Consider the following 19,966-nt stretch of genomic DNA (forward strand, 5'->3'; position numbering starts at 1 on the left):
TAACATGCCTTTTCTATACAATATGAATACATCACAAAATAATCACATTGTACGAATGCACAAAAAGACCTTCCAGCTGGGTTTGTATGGGGTTTTGACATGTTAAACAGTGTACTGGTAACTCTTCATTTGGTGATTTGACATGAACGTAATTCTATAAATGTACAAATCTAAGTTTCCTGAATAAAAGAAGTTGAAAACCTCTAACGATAAATATCACTCCTGAGCCAGCTTTCTTGCGAGAAGTTTATAGAACACTGCTGCACCAGGTTTTGTGATGAATTAGCTTCATGGCGAGATGCAGGTGACAGATGTGCAATCTGCAGATGAATGCCCACATAACTGGCAGATTTGAGCTTCAATCAGTCTATGAGGTGCTGGGCGCCACCCAGTAATCTACAAGAGTGATTCCAATAATCAGACACAGTTCTCTGTCATCAGCAGTAATCTGCATCATTCCATCATTTCTCATAGCCAGTGCGACACAAGACCTGGGGAAGATGTCTGACTCAGTAGCAGCAACACTGTTCACCTGTCCAACACCACAAATCCGTCTTATTATGTAATACTGTGAATCTGGCTATGATGCTCTCTGCCAGCAGCTGCATTACAAACAACAACTAGAGCAGTGTCTTGCAGGAAACATATCCATCAACACAGTGCATGAGGTTGTTTCTTTGTAAGATCGACAGCAGAGTCTATCAGCAGACTCATTCTTCAGAACTTCATTGTTCTGCAACTCACTTCCTTAACTGACAGTATAGTTTAAAAGTTTAAAATTGAATTATTGTATGATCTTAATTTGATTCATTTCTCTAATGGTATCCTTCCCTCCGTACGAACATGCATTTGGCACTGACCGAATAAGAAAATTCAAATAAAAATCCTGCATAAGAGGAAAGAAAATTTCCTTTCAATATACATTGTTAGAAAAATGAATATCCATTTTATTTTTCAAAGGAAATAAATTACAATTAGATCCTTGTTTGTACAGCCGTAATTTCAGTTCATTTGATCGCAGATGCGTATCACAAATGGGCTCGTACCGCCACCCAGTGGACACAGCTGTAATAAAGATTTCTTTACAGTGAAGACTGAGGTGGCTTTCAATGAAGATCTTATCGTAATGCCAGCACAAATAAAGATGATCAAGCCTTGTTAAAATAATCTACCTTTTAATCTACAGCACTGTACATTTGAATAATTCTGTTACCCTTCTTACTGTATATCAACACCCCTCAGAAAGTCAAAGGAAATCCCTTTTGTTGTTCAGTGTTGAACTCTAAGATGTGCTTAATCAATTTAGAAGAGGCTAAGTGGGTTTGGGGAAAAAATAACAGCTTCCAGTTAAGATGATATGATTTCATGATTTAGACCCCCCTTACAGTCTGAGTATGATGGAACTTGAAAATAAAACCTTATACTAGTTAACCAGTGAATTCACACAATGAGAACGACCCGCCAATGTAAATGCAAAAACCTTTCGAACACAATAGCAGGCAGTGGAAGGGATCAGAACCCTGGACATCTCTGGCTTCCTGTTTTACTAGGAGACAGATTTCCTTTATTTTTAAGAGATATTTCTCTGTTGCTAAAAAAAAAGAATAAAAGAAACAGCAGAAAGAAGCAAAAGGAAACAAAAAGATTTTACAGATGATATTTTGCAAGCAAGCCACAGTGCTCATTGGGAACCGGTTCTCTGAGAGTGTCTGGGCTCTTGAGCTATAGAGCATCGCTGTCTTTCATCAGTCCTGCACCTTGAACACATAAAAAGACAGGGAGAGAGTGCAGGAGAGCAGCAAAGGCAATGTGTTTTATCTCTCTCAGGCTGCTTTGCTTCACCTCTGTGTTAAGATCTCTTATTAAAATAATAAAAAAATACTTCAAAAACAGTATAGCGAAGAACAGACTTTTACAGGAGTAAATCTTCTATATTCCACAGAGGAAGAAAGCACATAAGGTTTTAAAGGGTGTATCCTGTCATGTTTGTATTTAACGGAACCTTACTGTGTGGTCCATTCTCTCTAGGTTGTTTATAACTTCGAATTCTTCCACAGCTCTTCAGTTTTAAATATGTTCACAATAGGTGTATCTCAATTCATGACCTGAAAAACTGGCTGACAGAAGACAAAAATAAACAGCTGTTTGCAGTGCTGTAATCACTTAGCTGAGCTGGCATTTAGGCGTTCTTCGTAGGTAAATGCTTTCCACTTGCATCCAAGTGTGGCCAGTACCATCTGGATGTCAAAACAGTTTTGTACTTTCATGAGAAAGTTATCTATTCCACGGGTTTTGCCATAGCAACTCCTGAAAATCCAGAGAGGAACCTAGTTCCCCTGAGCCCAGGCGCTGATCGAAGCCTTCCCAATCCCCTGGGTAGCAAGCCAAGACAAAATCATAAGAAAAAATGCACAGACTCATCTACATGCAAATTCATCTACTTTAAAAAAGGCACAAGAAGTGATGGCTGAAGAGGAACAGCCTGTTCTTAATGCACAGAAATAAATGGCATGAGGGTAGCCATGGTAACTACGCAGAGAGGGGGAAAAAAAGAAAGGATCTAGGCTAAAACTATCATCTACATGTAAATGATGCTCTTTCTGGCTCCATTGCACCAGTTTAAATTGATATTGATAAACTTTGTTCTCTTTTTCTTTTATTGTCACTATTAACTCCATCTCACCAGAGACAATCTTTACAGAGGATCAGATGAATAACACATTTAGAGACATCAAGTAGAAACCACAATCAATTCTTTTCTAAATGCACATGATTCTATAATGGAACTTCATCATTGTATGGTAGAAACCGATACATAAAGAACAAAATTCAAGCTATTAGGCCAGGTTTAGTTGACATAGTTCTCTTTAAAAGAGCCCCCTAGGAATCCATATATTCTTCAAACCCATTGAATAGAGGTGGAACTCAAAATTTGACCAAGCCTACATATTCTCAGAAACATGGATTTTAATCAGCTTTTTACATTTTAAAAAAGCATTAAGAAATCTGAGAATTCAGTCTCAAAAGTTGAATGGAAATGCAAACAATGCCTTTTTACTTTTGAGTTACACGGGCACTTTCCTTAAGAAAACAGGTGTGGCTAGACAATGGTTTTAAATGTTATGCCAGCTACTAATCACATTGAGAAAATTCATCATGACATCAAACATTAGGCCAGCCAGTGAGCGTGCATTAGTATTTTGAATGGTATGAAATTGTATTAGCAGTAATAAAAGGAACAGAGCTCACATATGCAGAGACAAGTAAAACCAAGGGTTCTGAAGGCAGTACACTTTTTTGGTATCTGATTTTCTTTTAAAAAAAAGTCCAGTATGAAAACACCAAAATAAAATATGGTGAGTACCATAATGTACATTGAAGTTATGTTGATGATACTTATGATTAAATCTGTTACTATTTTTATGGCCATATTGTCCGAAAAATATCATCCCCCCCAAAAAAAAGCTAATAATGAAATTCTGTCAGTCAGACAGGTGACATATCAACACAAATGTCTATTAAACAGGAATATACAAAAAGATATATTGTTAATGTACAGTATTACCATTTGATATGTTGTAAATACATATCTTTGTTGCCCCCTTGTGACTATAAATCTAAACTGCAACAGTAAAGAAAATGGACTAATCAAATTTACTTCCTTGGAAACTCCTAATTTTCTTTTTGCTTGATCTTTAGCCTTAGTTCGACCACAGATGACCCTGCAATCCCAGTTGAGGAATATTAGGAGGATATTTAGCTAGACCTTCACATCTGCACATCCGAAGCTCGTTTGCAGTGTTGTGGAGGCGTCTTTGTAACAGCAATGCAAAGAAGGTGACGCAGGATTTTACCTTTAGTAGATGTGATTACTGCAATGTTTAGGTACCCAAAACAATTAAATTTCAGCATGTTCAAGAACTCAGCTGCTTGGATTTTAAAACAAAACTGTAATGTATGAGCATATATGACACTTTGTCTTAATTCCCCCAGTTCCTTGTGGATTTCAGGAGAAAATTTAAAATATGGCTTAAGTGCTTGAAAGGTTTGGCTCCTCCACTGAAGTGTTAACTCTACCACCTGCACATCACTTGGGCTGCTCAGACACTGGCCTTCTTTCAAGGTCCCTATAACTGGCTCGACCTGCTATGCTGCTCCAAACCCTTAGAATCTCCCAGCCCACATCAAATCAGTCAATCAAGGCAGTGGGTCCTTTCAGATCCCTTCTTTAAAACACACTTTTACACTCCAACATTTAACGTTAATTCACTGCTTTAATTTGTGTTTACCTCTTTGTTGATTGTTGTATTTTAAAGCAATCCGAAATGATCAATCATGAAGAAAAAGTTCTACAAAAGAGTTTACATTTTTCAATCGCAGAGCATTAAAATCTGTAGCCATCAAAAAGCAATAAAAGTTCATAAAATGTAAGAATCCTTAATCACTTAAAGTTGTTCATAAATGTCAGCTTACTTTTGAATAATGGGGAGCATGACACTCAATGTTATTTAGAAATGCAATGATTCTTTTTCAGAGCAGTAACTGAAATGCTTAGCAGGGATAAATTGTTTGCGCTTGATTAATTCTGTAAGAAAGCCAGACGAGTGACAAGCAATGCAAAAGGCAGCAGTTATTTTTTACTGGTTGTAAAGAAGCACAACGTCTTCAACAAAAGAATAGCAGCAAAGCTCAGATTTCTATAAACTACAAAAAAAATCCACCATCCCACCAAAAGTACTTGGTTCTTGGGTTTATTGTCAATTACAAAATATTGATATTCCACAGGTAACAGTACATTAAGCCAAAAATCCATGGATGACTATGCTGCTTTCCTCTATAAAGTATGAATGTATTCAATAATAATAAAATAACAGAAAAACAAATGCATACTTCACAATAACTCCTTCTTAAAAACAACCATGGACAAGGTTTCATTGCTTTAAGCATTAAAAAGATTCATTGTCTCTCGGTTACTGTAAGCACTATGGTAACTTGTGGTGATCTGAAAATGTACAATTGTACAGTACCTTGGTCATGATAAATAACCCACCAAAAAAAACATATAACATAATTTAATTATAGGAAAAATAGTCTATTCATGGGTCTATTCATTCACTTCCTGCTGAATTTATCAACACTGTAAAACCAATCAGCAAACAACAGTAAACAAGTAACAGTTAAAAGAATAATGGACCTTCAAGCATTTGGAAAAATACCTGCCATTTCTGTACAACAGAAAAAGTACAACAGCAATCAACATGCAAAAGGCACCAATGGGCACTGTACACCGCTATCCCAATTAAACAGGAAGGGATTGTCTGGAATGAGACTCGTCACATAAGATTGTCTTTTCGGATCATCTACAGCCTACAGTCAATAGTCGCACAGCAGTACCGTGGAAAAGCATGAACAATATACTAAGGTTAAAACCTTGTCAGATTTAATATGAAAATATTGAGACCTTGATATAATCTACTGCTCAGTGCATTTTATTCTGCTTGTTGGCTTTTACAAGAAGTGACAATAGAAAATGGCTGAACTGCAGAATTGCTTTGAAGCTAGTATCAATCTGATGATTTAGAGAAGCTATGGCCTCCTACAAAACAAGATCATACTCTGTACCTTACATGATGTCTATATTTAAGTGATTTCAAAATATTTGTCAAAAACTGCAATTTTACTGGTCCAGTAACCATATTTCTTCATTTCCCAACACCACCACAGACATGCATAACAAACACAGACCATAAAGATTATTCACATGTAAATTAATTTTATTACATCAAAGTCAAGGCCCTGTCTTTGCAGATCAGAAAATTGTCCCCACTGTTAGGATAACCTTGCATACAAAGAATGTTGTTTGAAGAAGCTGAATTTATCTTACTGAATGATTCTGCAAAGTTAAGGCCACATTTAAACCCAACAACTGAGTAGTGGAACCAACAGAATTGCTGCATTTGTAATGCACTGAGTATATTACTGCATAACAGTTTCTTTGTAGGTTTTCACTCTTCCCCACCTGCTTGTGAATAATTCACATTCTATTTCAATAAATCACAAATATGCAAAATGTCCATCACTGGGATAAGGTAAAGCTTAAAGACATAAAGCTGATCGCATGTACTCAAAACCCATGTTTTAAGAGATGAGTTGAAAAACTTTTTTCATTCAAAACTTGATGTCATACCCTGAAAAACTGCCCATTCAAAATGGATTATGACAACAAATAAGGATGCTGTGGGTTCATGTACGATGCATTTTCGGAAAAACAAGATTTTCTTGTTTACAGGACTAAGAGGGAGGAGTCTGAATTTTAAATCATGGTACTTGAAACCAGCTGTGGCTTGCGCTGGCAGAATTAGGCATGGTGCCTCTTCTTACATGTATGAGCTCAAGCCAGAATATTCAAAGTAGATCTCCTGACTACCAGAGCAGACAAGGGCTCACGGTATCTTAGCTAAAAACTCAAAGTTAAAACTGTCTTTCAGTGTTCAGATTAGTAACATGCAAAATGTTTTAATAAACATTTTCGCCAAGGAATGCTTCTATTTTACAATTTATGATGAACTAAACTATATTCTTACTCATGAGAGGACCTGTTAGTTTAGAATCTTTCAACAAAGATCTATATCAGGCTCTAATGGGTTTAAATTACTAGACAAGGCACTAGAATAATCTGTCACAGCGTGATTACTTTTAGGGGTATGCAAAGAATTAGGAATTTTGTTTTACAATAGATACATTTATGATGCTGGACATTGAGAATGCTGGGGAAGTTTTAAAGGATTTTTTGGAACTAAAATGTTCCCTGTTCTGCAGCCAGAGACTCTAAATTAATGACTGCTTTAGGTTAGTTACAGAACCAAAATATACACTTCTCACATTGCAGTCATTGATTCAACATGTATCTTTTCTAGGCTAAGTGACAATGATATATGTCCATTAACTGTATTGTATCCTGGCATAACTAAGAGGACACACTTGAAAAAGTAGTTTTGTTGTATGACAAAGTGCAATGTTTAGTTTTGCTTTTTTTTAATTAATGTTGGTCTTTTCTGCTCTGGAAGAGCTTTAATAAAATCCACTGAATTTTTGGCTTTTTCTCTACCATAACAAACAGGACAAATCAGATCTTCCCTGAGATGTAAACCTTATTTCATCAAAAGGGCTGGGTAAAACCAAGACAATTATAGATCTAGTCTAATCATTACTTGTCATAATGAATGTTTTCCATAGTTAAAATAAATCAAAATTCAATAAAAATAACAAAAACAAATAAGGACCTGTATGAGAGTTGATGTACATTCATAAAACTTTCAATTGTTGCAATGAGATTAACCAGAACCCAGTCTGTAGTTAAAAAGACAGTATGTTATCTTAACCTTGCATCCCTGCAAACACAGCGTGAGGTAATAAAAAGTGACAGCATTAAACTGTACAAGACACTTATGAAAAGGGGAAATGCACCTTATTTGACACAAATAAAAGCTCCACAAACACTAGAGAGGTACACAAAAGCAGTTTAAATGGGTATTTTAAAGTGAAAAAGTGGTATTATTCGGTCTCTAGTTCCTATTAATGCCCTTTCAAAAACAGATGTTGTGCTTTCAATAATTTTAGAGCCTTTTCAATGACTACTTGAATATTAAGCATTTGTAAAGAATCTCACATAGTTATTTTGGATCCTGCTCTATCATAATATGGCAATTATTTTCGAGTTTAATCATAATCTGTGAGCTGTGCTGATGTCAGCTTCTGTGAGTGACAGATAAGAGGATAAATGTGCAAAAAAACAAGCAAACAGCTACAGACAGAGGATGGGTTTCTCTAGAGAAAAGGGGACATTAATGTAGAGCAGTTAACCTATTTTTGAGCTTTATTTTTATTTTACCCAGCCCTGGAGCCTGATCAGCAACAATTCACCTTCCCTTTCATTTTACATGGACAAATACAGAAACCCAATGCCCTCTCCCAACAGTATAGAAATCATAAAAATTGCATTCAGGACAGTAGCAGTCTTTCAGCAGGTCTGCAGGATTCATTCCAGGAAACAGACGTCTTGTAAAAAGAAAAACTCTTTAAACAGAGTCGAATGTCCTCCTCCCCTGCACGACTGCAGGCTATAACTCGGTGTGGTCAACAGAACCTATTGGAGCAACAAAGAAAGTGTAAAGGCACATCACGCAAATTTCAGTCATTTCTGTGCCTAGGCAAATGCCAAAAGAAGGCTAAACCGCAGAAAAAAAACAAGTGAAAAATGATCTTAAGGGCCAGATAACTGCAAAAACTGCATGGCTCTATCTGACTGCACTAAGTGGTATTGTGTAACGGGTGCACTTAACGTATCCCTGACGTATCAGGCATTCTTAGTCCTACTGTAAATTGTTAAAATCTCAAATTAATACATGACTATTTCACAATATCATTCGAGGAACATTTCAGTTACGTGTGGAGAGGAACTGAGCTGCGCGGAGCACATTTCTTGCAGTATTCTAATGTTTCGGGAGAGAATATAATGCACAATGCTATGTAGCACCGATGTAGAATGACAACAATTTAAGAATCAAGCAGTTACACTGCAAAAGTCACCAGCTACGTACATTTTCCTGCTCTAATATTGAAATGGACCCTGACCCGATGGCACTGTACACACCTTGCTTTTTTATCTGCGTTGTGTCATTGGTGACAGGAGTGGTCCCCTTCTCCTTCTCCTCCAGGAACCTGTTGTAGATCTTCTTGATCTCCTGGTCATAGGATGACCACTCTCCCACAATGCGCACTGCAGCTTGCAGCTTGGGCTCTTTGGTTTGTGGGTTATTGCACTACAAGCGGAAGGGCCAGATGATAGAATTACACCAGCAGGATTAACGGGTAAACACTCAAGCCCAGCAAAGAAGCACGTCTTACCAGATCAATTGTCTTGGCACTTTTCTTGGACGAGTCATCACACCATGTTTCACACCAAAGCCACTCCTGGGGGAGGGATTTAATTGGCACCTGGTGGATCATATTGTTGGGCAAATCCTACACAGCAAACACAAAACAGAATGACGTTTAGCAATACATGTCCAAAGTGCATTTGTAAAAAAAGATCTGGGCATTTTCTCACAATCTAAAAATGAACAACAGAAGCATTACCTTCCTAGTTTAATGGCTTCTAGTGGTGTTAGATCAGATTATTTTATTGTGGTTTCTGACAGACACATTTTATCTAATAAGCTGTGTGCGATACCTGCATGAGCTCTTACCCCGCTTAAAAGCCATGAGCTGCTGCTTCTGAGAATATTGGTTTCTAAGGAAATGTTATCAAAACAGCATAGTAAGTATTGTTTCAACACATAACAGATTACTATGTATTGGTGTAAAAAAAAGAAATGGCAAAAATGTTAATTATTGTTAATGACTGGTTGAGTACTTGATTTTGTATTGTATGCTGCTGGACGGATGTCCAAAAGAGTTGCTTCACAAGCCAATTTACATAATGACTTTTATTATTAGCTACTGTATGTTAACATCTCAATGGTCCTATATATCACTCCCCATTTATGGACTGTTGTTTGGAGTGGGAGAATAATTGGGTAACTAGTTCAAGGCCCTTGACTCTGAAAGGAGTGGAATTAAATACTCCACTAGCTGAGCACTACACACCTGATCCAGGTTGGACAAGCTGTTGGGGTCCTGGCTCAGACCTTGGTACTGTCCCCTCAGCCGGTCTCCAGCAGCGATCTTCCTGAATTTCTTCAGATCCACTACATACAGGGCACTACATAGGAAGCATCCTGTCTCAGTTACTTATCTAGTACAGCAGATCTAGCCAGGCAGAACGACTTGCTTTGAGAACTAATGCTAAACCCACTCCCCCTGTACATTTCAGAGACCTAGAGCAAGCCAGCCTCTGTCGTGGCCAAACCATCGGAGAGAATTCACTCCTTCCAGTTTGTATTTTATCAGTATACTACCAAGAGTCTGGGTTAAAACACTGAACTTGTTCAAAACAAATCTTCTGGCAATTCAAAAAAACAAGACAATCTGACACTAAAAAACAAACACAAATCACAGGATCACATGAACAGGGACAATTTCTGGGACAAGTCGCCGTGTGTTGACTGACTGTTTAAGGTGTCGTACCTGATGTGGTATTTCCTTCCAGCGAGGTGGCTAGCCCAGTACCCCGATTTCCAGAACCTGTAGCCATCCATCTCCCTGCGACTATCACAGAATGGCGTATAACCATAGGGCGCCCCCTCCAGGTCAAAATCTCGCAGCTCCTTCAGGTCTGTGCGCACTATCTAGTAAGGTGTAAAACATATACATGATTAAACTAATTTGCTCAGCTGTTTTGCAATACAATTGTGATCTTTCTGTCCTACACATCTTTCTTAACCACTCTTGCAATCGAAGCCATAACCTACATTGCACTATGTGGTCCCAGTGATTTATAACAACAGTGTGCTTCTTGGAATGAAACAGAGTGAAATAGGGAAGCATATTCTTAATCGCAACTGGCCAAACTACAGCAGGAGGTTCTTGAACATAAACAGCAGATGGCAGAAGAGTATAATAATTAAAACAAGTGCCTCTCATACGGACATTCATTTTTTACTTTATGGAAAATAATCAAGTTAATCTTTTTTATACTTGTAGCACAGAATTTCATCATATTAATCTCAAAAACACTGCATTGATTAGTTTTATAACAGAAAGAACACCACACATTTGTAAATTAAAATGAGAGAAAATGACTACATTTTTAGAAATAGGTTTGAAAGATCTTACATATTTAGACAAACAAGCACATCTTCAAAACATGTTCTAATATCAATGTTTTTGCAAATCTCTTTACAATAACACAACTAGGAAAACATCCTTTAAACTGCTGAAGTAGAAATTCTAATTCCAGGCCAGGTCAGATTCTTACACAAACCCTCATCACAAGCCTCAACAGTTTTGCCACCTAATCTTCTCTATCAAACCACTTAACTGACAAAGCATCACAATCTGCATGATCAATTCATTGCAAAAGACCAATTTGAAATTTGTATTTTTTTTACTTTTTTAGAATTTCTTTTGCATCTGTCCTTGTGATAACCACACTGATATGTTGACATAGCTTTTTTATATTTGGATTTGGAAAAGAGACCACATAGGAACGGCACAAATTCTAGAAGCATTAGAACACTGGAAAGGTTTTAATTATTTTATTACAGGACATATCACTCTTTGAAGAAGCGTTATGAAAATCATGGCATTTAACAAAAAAATTAACAAAGTAAATGAATTAACAAAATGGACCAATGTGTTCTGCTGAACTATTTTCCATATTGAATGCACTCAGATTTATTTTAGAATATAGGCAAATCATGCCAAAAGACGTCTGTACTTTAAGTCATACCTGGTCAGCATCGACGAAAAGAAACTTGTCCACAGCCAGAGGGAAGAGCACATCCAGGAAGAGGATCTTGTACCCCCAGATGATCCTCTGCTTCTCCGTCTGCTGGTGAAGCCACCTGGGCCACTTATACTGCACCAGCTCATACTGGAACCCATACTCCTCCGCCATGTAGGGAATAAACTCCTGAGAAGAAGAGAGCACAGCGATTTCACTCAGGACTGACTTCAGCATGTCAGGTTTTAAAGTATCAACCATAAGGGCTACACAGGCAGTTGTCATTGTATTCGGCATACTGCACTACTTGGACATAATGTAATGCATACACCCTGGACACACAGCAGCTCTGTTTATATTGAGTTTTGTCTGAGTTTATTTTATTCAATTTCTATTGCACTATCATCTGTTATGTAACCGTGATGGTTACCCATGCTTGCTTCCAAATGACCAAACTAATGTGAACTAATATAAACCTTGCGACTCATCTTTCTTCTGTTTTAGATCTGTTTTCTTCAGAGGTGAAATCTGGTTTGACTCACACACACACTAAACCTGTTTAACTGTAAAAAACATCTTCAAGCTGTAAATTGGAGCTATATTTCCGGAGAGGACATTAATTTTACTTTGACCATATTTATTGTTGTTAACCATACAGAGATGATACTATATGGTTTGTGATATTTCTCTGCAATTAACATTATTTTTACCTTAAATGTTGGAGATAAATAATTCTTCAGGAACCAGAATTTCACAGGTGTCTTTGTATGTTTTAGGACTGACAGCATCATGATTCTATTGAAAACAAAGAAGGAGATAAACGCCATGCAAATAAAAAGTGTTTGCAGAACACTCCACTTTAAAACATTTCTTTAAACTAAATATATATATTTACAACACCTAAAAAGAGCACTGTTTGGATATATCATTTGAATTATCCTTGAATTATTTTTCATATCTTAAAATGTTATTGTTTACCAAAAATGTATGCTATTTAGGTAAACTAGCTACTATTCCTTATTAACTCTTGTGTATATTATGTATTCAGCAAAAGTTAAAGATTTTCAGTTTTATGAAACTTAATATCTGAAAAGATACAGAAGGCTAATAAAAGTTTAATTAACACTTTTCTGTGCTTTTATTTCTGAATACCTCTATATAGCACTAACACAACAAAACACACTAGTGATTTAAAATCAGGTCTGTGCCATATATCTGTACTAGTTAAAATAGATCAAAATAAAAACTGTAAGGTTTTGTCTTAATGATATTTTCCTGAGAAAGTCCAACAATGAAGTCTTGACTTCATTGATTTACTTTGTTTATTTCTAATCAAAATTCTGTATGATTGGCACAAATGCTAGGAGATCAGGAGTTTGCAGTACACAGATCCTGGGTTAGAGATAATGACTACTCCAGTGCTCATTAAAAACTAATTTGGATGCAAAAGCACAGGTCGAAAACCTGTCTCAACACTCCTCTCAGTATTCATCAATAAAAGACCAATTAAAGTGACTCCTGTCAATATTTATTGCCTGGGATTTCCAGGAAAAGTGATCTTGTACTGGCTTATTACAATTTAAAAATGACAGAGTAGACTGTTCACTAAAAAAAAAAAAAGAAAGATCCAGACAAATCATCTTTGTTCCAGACATATAAGCTTTAAGATGCGTCAACACAGATTACTTCACGCTGATGCACAGCTTTGTTTTCATTGCGCTGAATCATGAAGTGAGTTCTCAGTCCATAAGTTAAACGAAATGGCTCTAAAATGTTAATTTATATTTTCCCATATATCTTCCCAAGAAGAGGCAGTTATCTAAAAATATTAGAATATTTATGATGAATCTATGTATCTAGGAGTCTTCCTTCAGTGAGTTACAAGCACAAAAAAAATCCAGTTTTCTTTCATTATCTCTGCTCCCCACTTGAACATTCATAGCTACCATGTAAGAAGGAAGATATTCCAAGCAAAGTGCTATATTCTATGTTCTTCTGAACCAAAAAGACAGCCCTGATGCACAAAACCAACCTGAGGAATCTTTCGTACAGATGTCCCGAAGCCACAGAGAAAATGTTAATAACGTCATCTTTCTCCTGCTTCACCTCTTCAGTTTTTTTGCCACCAGTAAATCCTCTGTAAAAAAAAACAGAAAAGCACTAATGAAGATTCTCCATGAAGTACGACTTCAGAAGGACCCAGAACAACTGAAAGACTTCAGCTGAAAATACCTGAAAAATAATTTTGCTAAAAAACAACAAAGGACAACGGTTTACATCAATGATCTGCATGGAAAAGCCTGTATTTTATAGTCCACTATACCTTGTTAAAGACTCCCAAAATCCAGAATCATTTTCATGGCTTCCATCGCTTAGAAGTTCCTCATTTATTTTGTCTGGTTTCTTTTGGACCTACAGAAAAAAAAGTACCACATCTGAAAACAAAACTCCCTCAAAGAAATGAGCACCTACTAAAAATGACATCTTTTAATTCAGGACAAAATGGTTACATATTATGAACATTTAGATAATTTAAGGCACTAAATCACTATTTGGTGAGATTTAATATAAAACTATAATATGTATGCATGAAATATGTATAATATGTATAATTAAGAATACTATAACAACAAATACATCCACTTCTCTTCCAGTGGGCATGGTTTCAAACACTATCCAAACTAATGTCCCAAGAATATAACTTGACAGCATTCACACCACATAGACAACAATATTACAGCAAACTCCACAGACCCATACATCAGGCAAAGCAATTTAAAATGACAGACTGTCTACAGTCGTCACAGGGTGCTGTTAACAGTTCTAGCTGCCATAATAAGAGAGCTGTTTTTCCCCATTCAGGCTGTCATTTTTTAAAAGAAGAACTGAGACACTGCTGTCAAGGTCGACCTATATTGTTATCCAGTTTGGGTGACTATGTAGAGATAAGACCAAAAATAGCAACTGGTAGATGGAATTATTTGGGCAGACAGTGCTTATTTTATTAGAAATTATAAGAATGAATATAGAAAGAATCTTCTATATATAGAAGAATTCATATTATTCAGAAAAATAATTAGATTAACAATGGGTATTTAAGAAAAATAATAAAAAATGAATATTTTCTCAAACAAAATGCAAAATAATAAATAAGATATGTAAACAATCAGCATTTCATTAATCGTACATGGAAAGACATCTGTTTAGTTCAGTATCTATCTTCTTCATTGTCCAGTAATTTATGTTATGAGATGTTAAGTACAACCATCCAAACCAGACATTACCTTGACTTTGATGATTTTACTCTTGAAATTATTCAAAACTACAATCAGGTCATCAGCATCTGGAGGGGAATCTGTTCCTTCATGGCTGTAGAACAAAGGCAGGAAAAAAGGCTTCATTTTCTAGGACCAGTTTGGAACTTGGGATGTATGTTATTGTTGTACATATACAGTACTTCCACATTCAGATGTAAAGACTTTTTTCCCCCACCAATATTACATCAGATTTATCAGTGTTACTAGCATGTTCATATCCAAGAGCAGTCAACTATGTTTACAAATTACCATAAAAGTCACTGATTCAGAGAATTTTCGTCATTTCTGTATTCATTTATTAGCTTCTCTGTAAAATGAATTAATAAAGAAATGAGAAGCACCTCTTAACTATCTCCATTTTGCATGCTCCCCTTATTCTGCTACACTTTTACAACTATCGGGTGAATATCAGAACTGGCAGGCTTAAGATCTTCATGTTAGATCCTTCATGTAACAAGTAATAGGTTTATTCCATGCTGAAATGTTTCAGCTGTGAAGCCTTCTTTGGGTATCACAGGTTGCATAAATGTTGAGTTTTCATTCTTCTCTTTTCAGCATGGAATAAACCTATTACTTGTTCCTTTGCAGCCTACGCATGCTGACGCAGCTACCCATCTGAACTACTAGATCCTTAATGTGTCCATTGTCAAGTTTAATGACTTCCAAGAATTTTTACAACTGAAACAACTTTACTTGATGGATGCTGATTTATTAGACAGCAGAGAGTTTTTTCCTGAGAAGTGTGGTACCTGTAAATCTTGTAGATGTCATCTGATCTGCCCTTTCTCAATTTTAGAACCCAAGCTCCAGGATTGGCCTTCAGCTGGAAGTACCCCTATGTGATGCAAAAAGAGCACATTTACTTTAACAGCAAAGTACGTAATGCTGTACCACATACTGACATCCACATCACTGTATGATTTCACATCAGTGAGTGTAGAGTCTGGCAAGAACACATCTTCAGGTCATGTTCATGTGCTTTTATTTTCCCACATCAACTCAGCACCAAAGCAATGTGCCAACAGCACAACCTACACATTACATTTCTATTTAAAATAAACAGATTAACTAATTACACCCTCATGATATTCTGGAACCATGACACATAAAACACAGTGTTACAGGTTCAAGATTGTATTTGGTTTTCTGACTATGCTGGAGCTGGACAAAGTTGAATTTTACTTCGGGAGATAACATCCCTTCTTACAAATCTCTAGGAACATTCAAGGTCTGATTATATTCATTTCCATGTGGAAGAGGCAGTAACTGAAGCTCACTGAAGGCCAAAGGTACACAAAATAGTAAAATCTGGCTTTGATTTAATCAAAACGAAAAGGATCAACCATTATTCCACTTGCTGTGCAGACTAACATGTCCTGTGCAGTAAGAGCCGAGATGAGTGGAGGGCAGCGCACTCACCAGGTTGGCCATGACAATGGTATCCACAATGACAGGGTCCGAGGTTGTGCCCAGAGTGAACTGCAGCCCCCGAGGAGGCTGTCCTGTCGTCACATCGAAGCAGTGCCCCTCCAGCAGCAGGTACTCCAGCTCATACTCCGCTGCCACCACACTCTCTACCTGCACAGCGTGGCAGAAAGTGCGGTCAGGGCTATTCTGCAGCACCTAGGATCCAGCAACTGCACCAGCTCGAGCCACTGGAATTACCTGGGTAATGGGACTTGCTACAGCACTGTAAAAACAGAAGCCATACCCAAACTAGGAACCCCCTTTATTTTTGTACTTCTAAAATACCATGACTAGCGTCAGCATCAAAAACACGGGATAATTTCATGAATGTTCAACATGAACACAGTAGTAAACAGTAGGAAATTCTGCTACTCACAAAGTGGAACCAGGCATCATCTGTGCACATAAGCATATAAAACACAGTAATACACAAAATAACAATAATAATAATAATAATAATAATAATAATAACAACACAAAACAAAGGAAAAGTTTACCTCCTCCAGGTAAATGTTGTCAAGATCGTAACGTGTGCGAACCGATTCTACCATCCAGCTCTCTGGGGTGTTCAGATTGAGTGTGAACAGGGGCGACTGGGGCATGTCAAGAAACTTGGCAATTGGTCCAGGAGCAAAACTGTTATCGGTCATGAAGGACACCTCTGGTTCCAAGACATACCGATAAAAACTGATGGCCAAAAGAAACAAGTAAAACACTGTGTTATCTAAAAGGTTTCCATTTAGATGTTTCTCATAATGTTCAACTGGTGTTTTTTTCAGTAAGCAAAACTCAACCACCTAGCAACATAATCTAGCACCCATGCTTTCTATGAGCAGCAGCATTAAAGAGGTTCTTTTAATTGACAGCAAGTGCGTTTGTTTCTTTAAACGATTTGCTCTTCTGGCAAAATAATTGAAAAAGTACTGTGTATTTCTTAAAAGTCTAGTTTAAACTAGAAATAGAACCCCAGGTTAGAATAATTATACTAAATCCTTTTGCTGCATTAACCTGATAATCCACCCTAGCAGCATTCTGCTATCTGTTAAGTCGCACAGAAAAATGAGCTGTGATCCAATGCATTCTCATTTTATAAACAGGAACATCTCTGCTTGCCTGAAAATGGGATTCGAAACTAACAAGTAGCATCTAGGTTTCTTCAAAGAAAAATAGCCCCTCCATCCCCAGTACTGCTTTTCAGTTATTTTTTATCTTCACATTTTGATTTTCTTTCATCTGGCGCAGCTGAATCTTAATTGCACTGTTTATAAGACGACAGGTCAAGCACAGGATGAAGCCGAATCTCTGCCCTAACAGGCAAAGTCATTTCTCAAATGTCACAAAAATAAATTGCAGTGAAGCCCAACACCTTGACAGCTTTCTTGCTGTCATGGTAAATCTCCCGATTTCTCCAACAGCCCTACCTCTTCAGTGGCATGTCGGAGAGTTTGGACTGACAGTTCATGAACACTCGCAGGTTGATGTTCACCAGCTGCTTCAAAACCTGAAAATGATGGAAATGTTTATCAGACAAGTTTTTAAAACTGATGCATTAAGGAGGGAACAGCAGCAGGCTTCGATGCAAAGCTGTTATTCATTGTAGCAGTAATGACATTTTGGTCATTGAAATGTTTCCCATTGGTCTTCTACCCATATGTAAATTAGAAAAATATTTGTAATTTGTTTTAACAAAAAAAGCTTCCAAAACAAGATTTGTAATCTCAAGCATAGATGATCTAATCTGACAAATATGTCCTAAAATATATCATTATTGTATAAAGCCATATCTTGGAAATTACAAAACAAATGGAATGGAAATGTTCAATATTGGGTTAGAGCTGAATGTGATGGGAACCAGCGTATGTAATAGCAATGTTTTAAATTGCAATCTTGTAAATAATATAACTTATTTAAGATCTTATTTAAGATACCAATATGTATTACTTCCAGATTATAATGAGAATGAAGACAAATGCTATACATGCATTCAAATGAAGTGGCATATGCCAATGCTCACAATAAGAAGAGGAGCCAGCTTCTGAGCATCTCTGGTCACGGGATCCAGTACGGCCACCACATCAAAATACACCTCCTCCTCCTTGGGTCGCAGCTTGATGGCACTGTGATGAAATGCAAGGGTCAAAAATCGTCTCGCCTAACCCTGATCGGAAAAGTGCTAGTACATCCTAAATCATTATAGGATCTGGCCCACTATTCAATTCCATTTTTCTAAATTACTTAATGCACACCACCACTTACCTGTACCTATCTTCGAAGAAAGCGTGCTCAATCCTGGCCTCTCCCTTGGGTTGAGAAGACAGCAAAGCATCTACTTTCATCACTAGATCGCTGGCTCTGATTAACATTAGATTAAACAGACAAACAGTCAAAACTGGGCTTTGCTTCACGATTGTAATGTTATTGTAAGACAAGCCTGTAATTTGCCAATTCTATAATTTCATCCAAACTTTGCAAAGCTAATTAACATGTTACATCACACGTCTCTAGAAAGCATGCATAAAAATGAATGTTAATGATATCCTTTGAAATGCAAAGATGCATGTTATTTAATTATAATTATTCCAGGCAGAAAAACAGAGGAAATACAACTCCATTCTTTTTTGGCAAAAGGTTAGAATTACCCCAGCTGTTCACAGAAGCCTGAAGGACAGTGAAAGAATTGTCATAGGCAAAGCAGCAATGCTCTGCAAAAAAAGGGTGATCACATATAACTAATTCACTTTCAAAACCATACCGGTCCTCCTCCACTCCCAGCTGCTGGATTTTACTCTTGATCCTCTCTCCTGATGTCTTCAGAATGATACTTTCCAGAAGAAGGAAGTCACCTTGATTGAAGACCTCACTATCTTCAAGAGGCCCGATGATCTGCAAAACATGATTCCTGAAGTCACTTACCCAACCCAAAGATATATCTATAATTTACACAAAATGGCTGTGATACATGTAACAGAAGTTAACAGTTTTTCCTCATTGAAAAAAACCTGACAAAACCATACATTGCAGGGAAAATAAACTGCATGGAAAGTGGTTATTGCAGAGATGTAACTTATGTACAGCTTAATCAACACTGCCAGTAACATTCTTAAATCAACGCATACACAATGAATAATCACGTAAATCTTTAGGTTCTTTGTCTAGGCCTTCATAACATTACACAAGGAGGTGAATGCACTTCAGAAAGTCAGTCACTTGAATGGCTACCATTAGCAACAATGACTACAAGGCACCTGAACATCACTGAGGCTAACACTGCTGAACCTGTTCTCTGTAGGCAATTGAACTAATCTAACTTAGTTTTTTTGGAGGGAGTATTATGTTTACAAGTTGAAGAATCTGCCTCAGTGAAACAAGAATGCAATAGCTTCAAACAAGGAAAATCGAGAGGTCAGAATAGTCCTGTCTGGTATATAGTGGACTCACCCGCCCATTGCTAATCACAGCTCTCTGACCCTTCTGCAGCTTCAGCACATCTCGACAGAACGCAGAGTGAGAGAGCAGGAAGTCTACCTTAGGAGAGTCATACATACTCTTAAACAATTTGATATCCATGCCCTGGAAAAAAGAGGAAGAATTACCAGAAGTGAAAACTACGGAACATTTCAAACTGAAAAATTCAACTGAATACATGAAAAATAAATATAAGAGTAACAAAATCAACACCGCAATTACTAGCAGTCATTTAACAGTCTAGCAGATTTAGCAGTCATCACAGAGGCAAACATACTAGCCAAGGAAAAAAGATAAATGAACAGAAAACCAGGGCAGAAAATAATATAAA

At 37.0% G+C, this 19,966-nt stretch overlaps 1 protein-coding gene across 2 annotated transcripts in view; it reads right to left on the minus strand.

Moving 5' to 3' along the window:
* Window positions 1-4,735: 4,735 nt before the first annotated feature.
* Window positions 4,736-19,966, minus strand: part of uggt1 (UDP-glucose glycoprotein glucosyltransferase 1) — a 33,747-nt gene continuing 18,516 nt past the window's right edge. For both annotated transcript variants that reach the window (XM_088615028.1, XM_088615020.1), the window contains 18 exons: window positions 19,609-19,740; window positions 18,923-19,053; window positions 18,427-18,522; window positions 18,185-18,287; window positions 17,592-17,671; window positions 16,668-16,857; window positions 16,123-16,281; window positions 15,453-15,538; window positions 14,671-14,755; window positions 13,710-13,798; window positions 13,419-13,523; window positions 12,097-12,181; window positions 11,393-11,575; window positions 10,129-10,289; window positions 9,649-9,763; window positions 8,908-9,024; window positions 8,654-8,822; window positions 4,736-8,146 (listed from right to left, as the gene is read on the minus strand). In XM_088615028.1, the coding sequence (XP_088471154.1) occupies window positions 8,121-8,146; window positions 8,654-8,822; window positions 8,908-9,024; window positions 9,649-9,763; window positions 10,129-10,289; window positions 11,393-11,575; window positions 12,097-12,181; window positions 13,419-13,523; window positions 13,710-13,798; window positions 14,671-14,755; window positions 15,453-15,538; window positions 16,123-16,281; window positions 16,668-16,857; window positions 17,592-17,671; window positions 18,185-18,287; window positions 18,427-18,522; window positions 18,923-19,053; window positions 19,609-19,740 (2,112 nt within the window). In that variant the 3' untranslated portion in view covers window positions 4,736-8,120. The remainder of the gene's footprint in view (window positions 8,147-8,653; window positions 8,823-8,907; window positions 9,025-9,648; window positions 9,764-10,128; window positions 10,290-11,392; window positions 11,576-12,096; window positions 12,182-13,418; window positions 13,524-13,709; window positions 13,799-14,670; window positions 14,756-15,452; window positions 15,539-16,122; window positions 16,282-16,667; window positions 16,858-17,591; window positions 17,672-18,184; window positions 18,288-18,426; window positions 18,523-18,922; window positions 19,054-19,608; window positions 19,741-19,966) is intronic.

This window comes from Lepisosteus platostomus, chromosome 2 (assembly GCF_059453375.1).
Source record: "Lepisosteus platostomus isolate fLepPlt1 chromosome 2, fLepPlt1.hap1, whole genome shotgun sequence".
Taxonomy (NCBI): domain Eukaryota; kingdom Metazoa; phylum Chordata; class Actinopteri; order Semionotiformes; family Lepisosteidae; genus Lepisosteus; species Lepisosteus platostomus.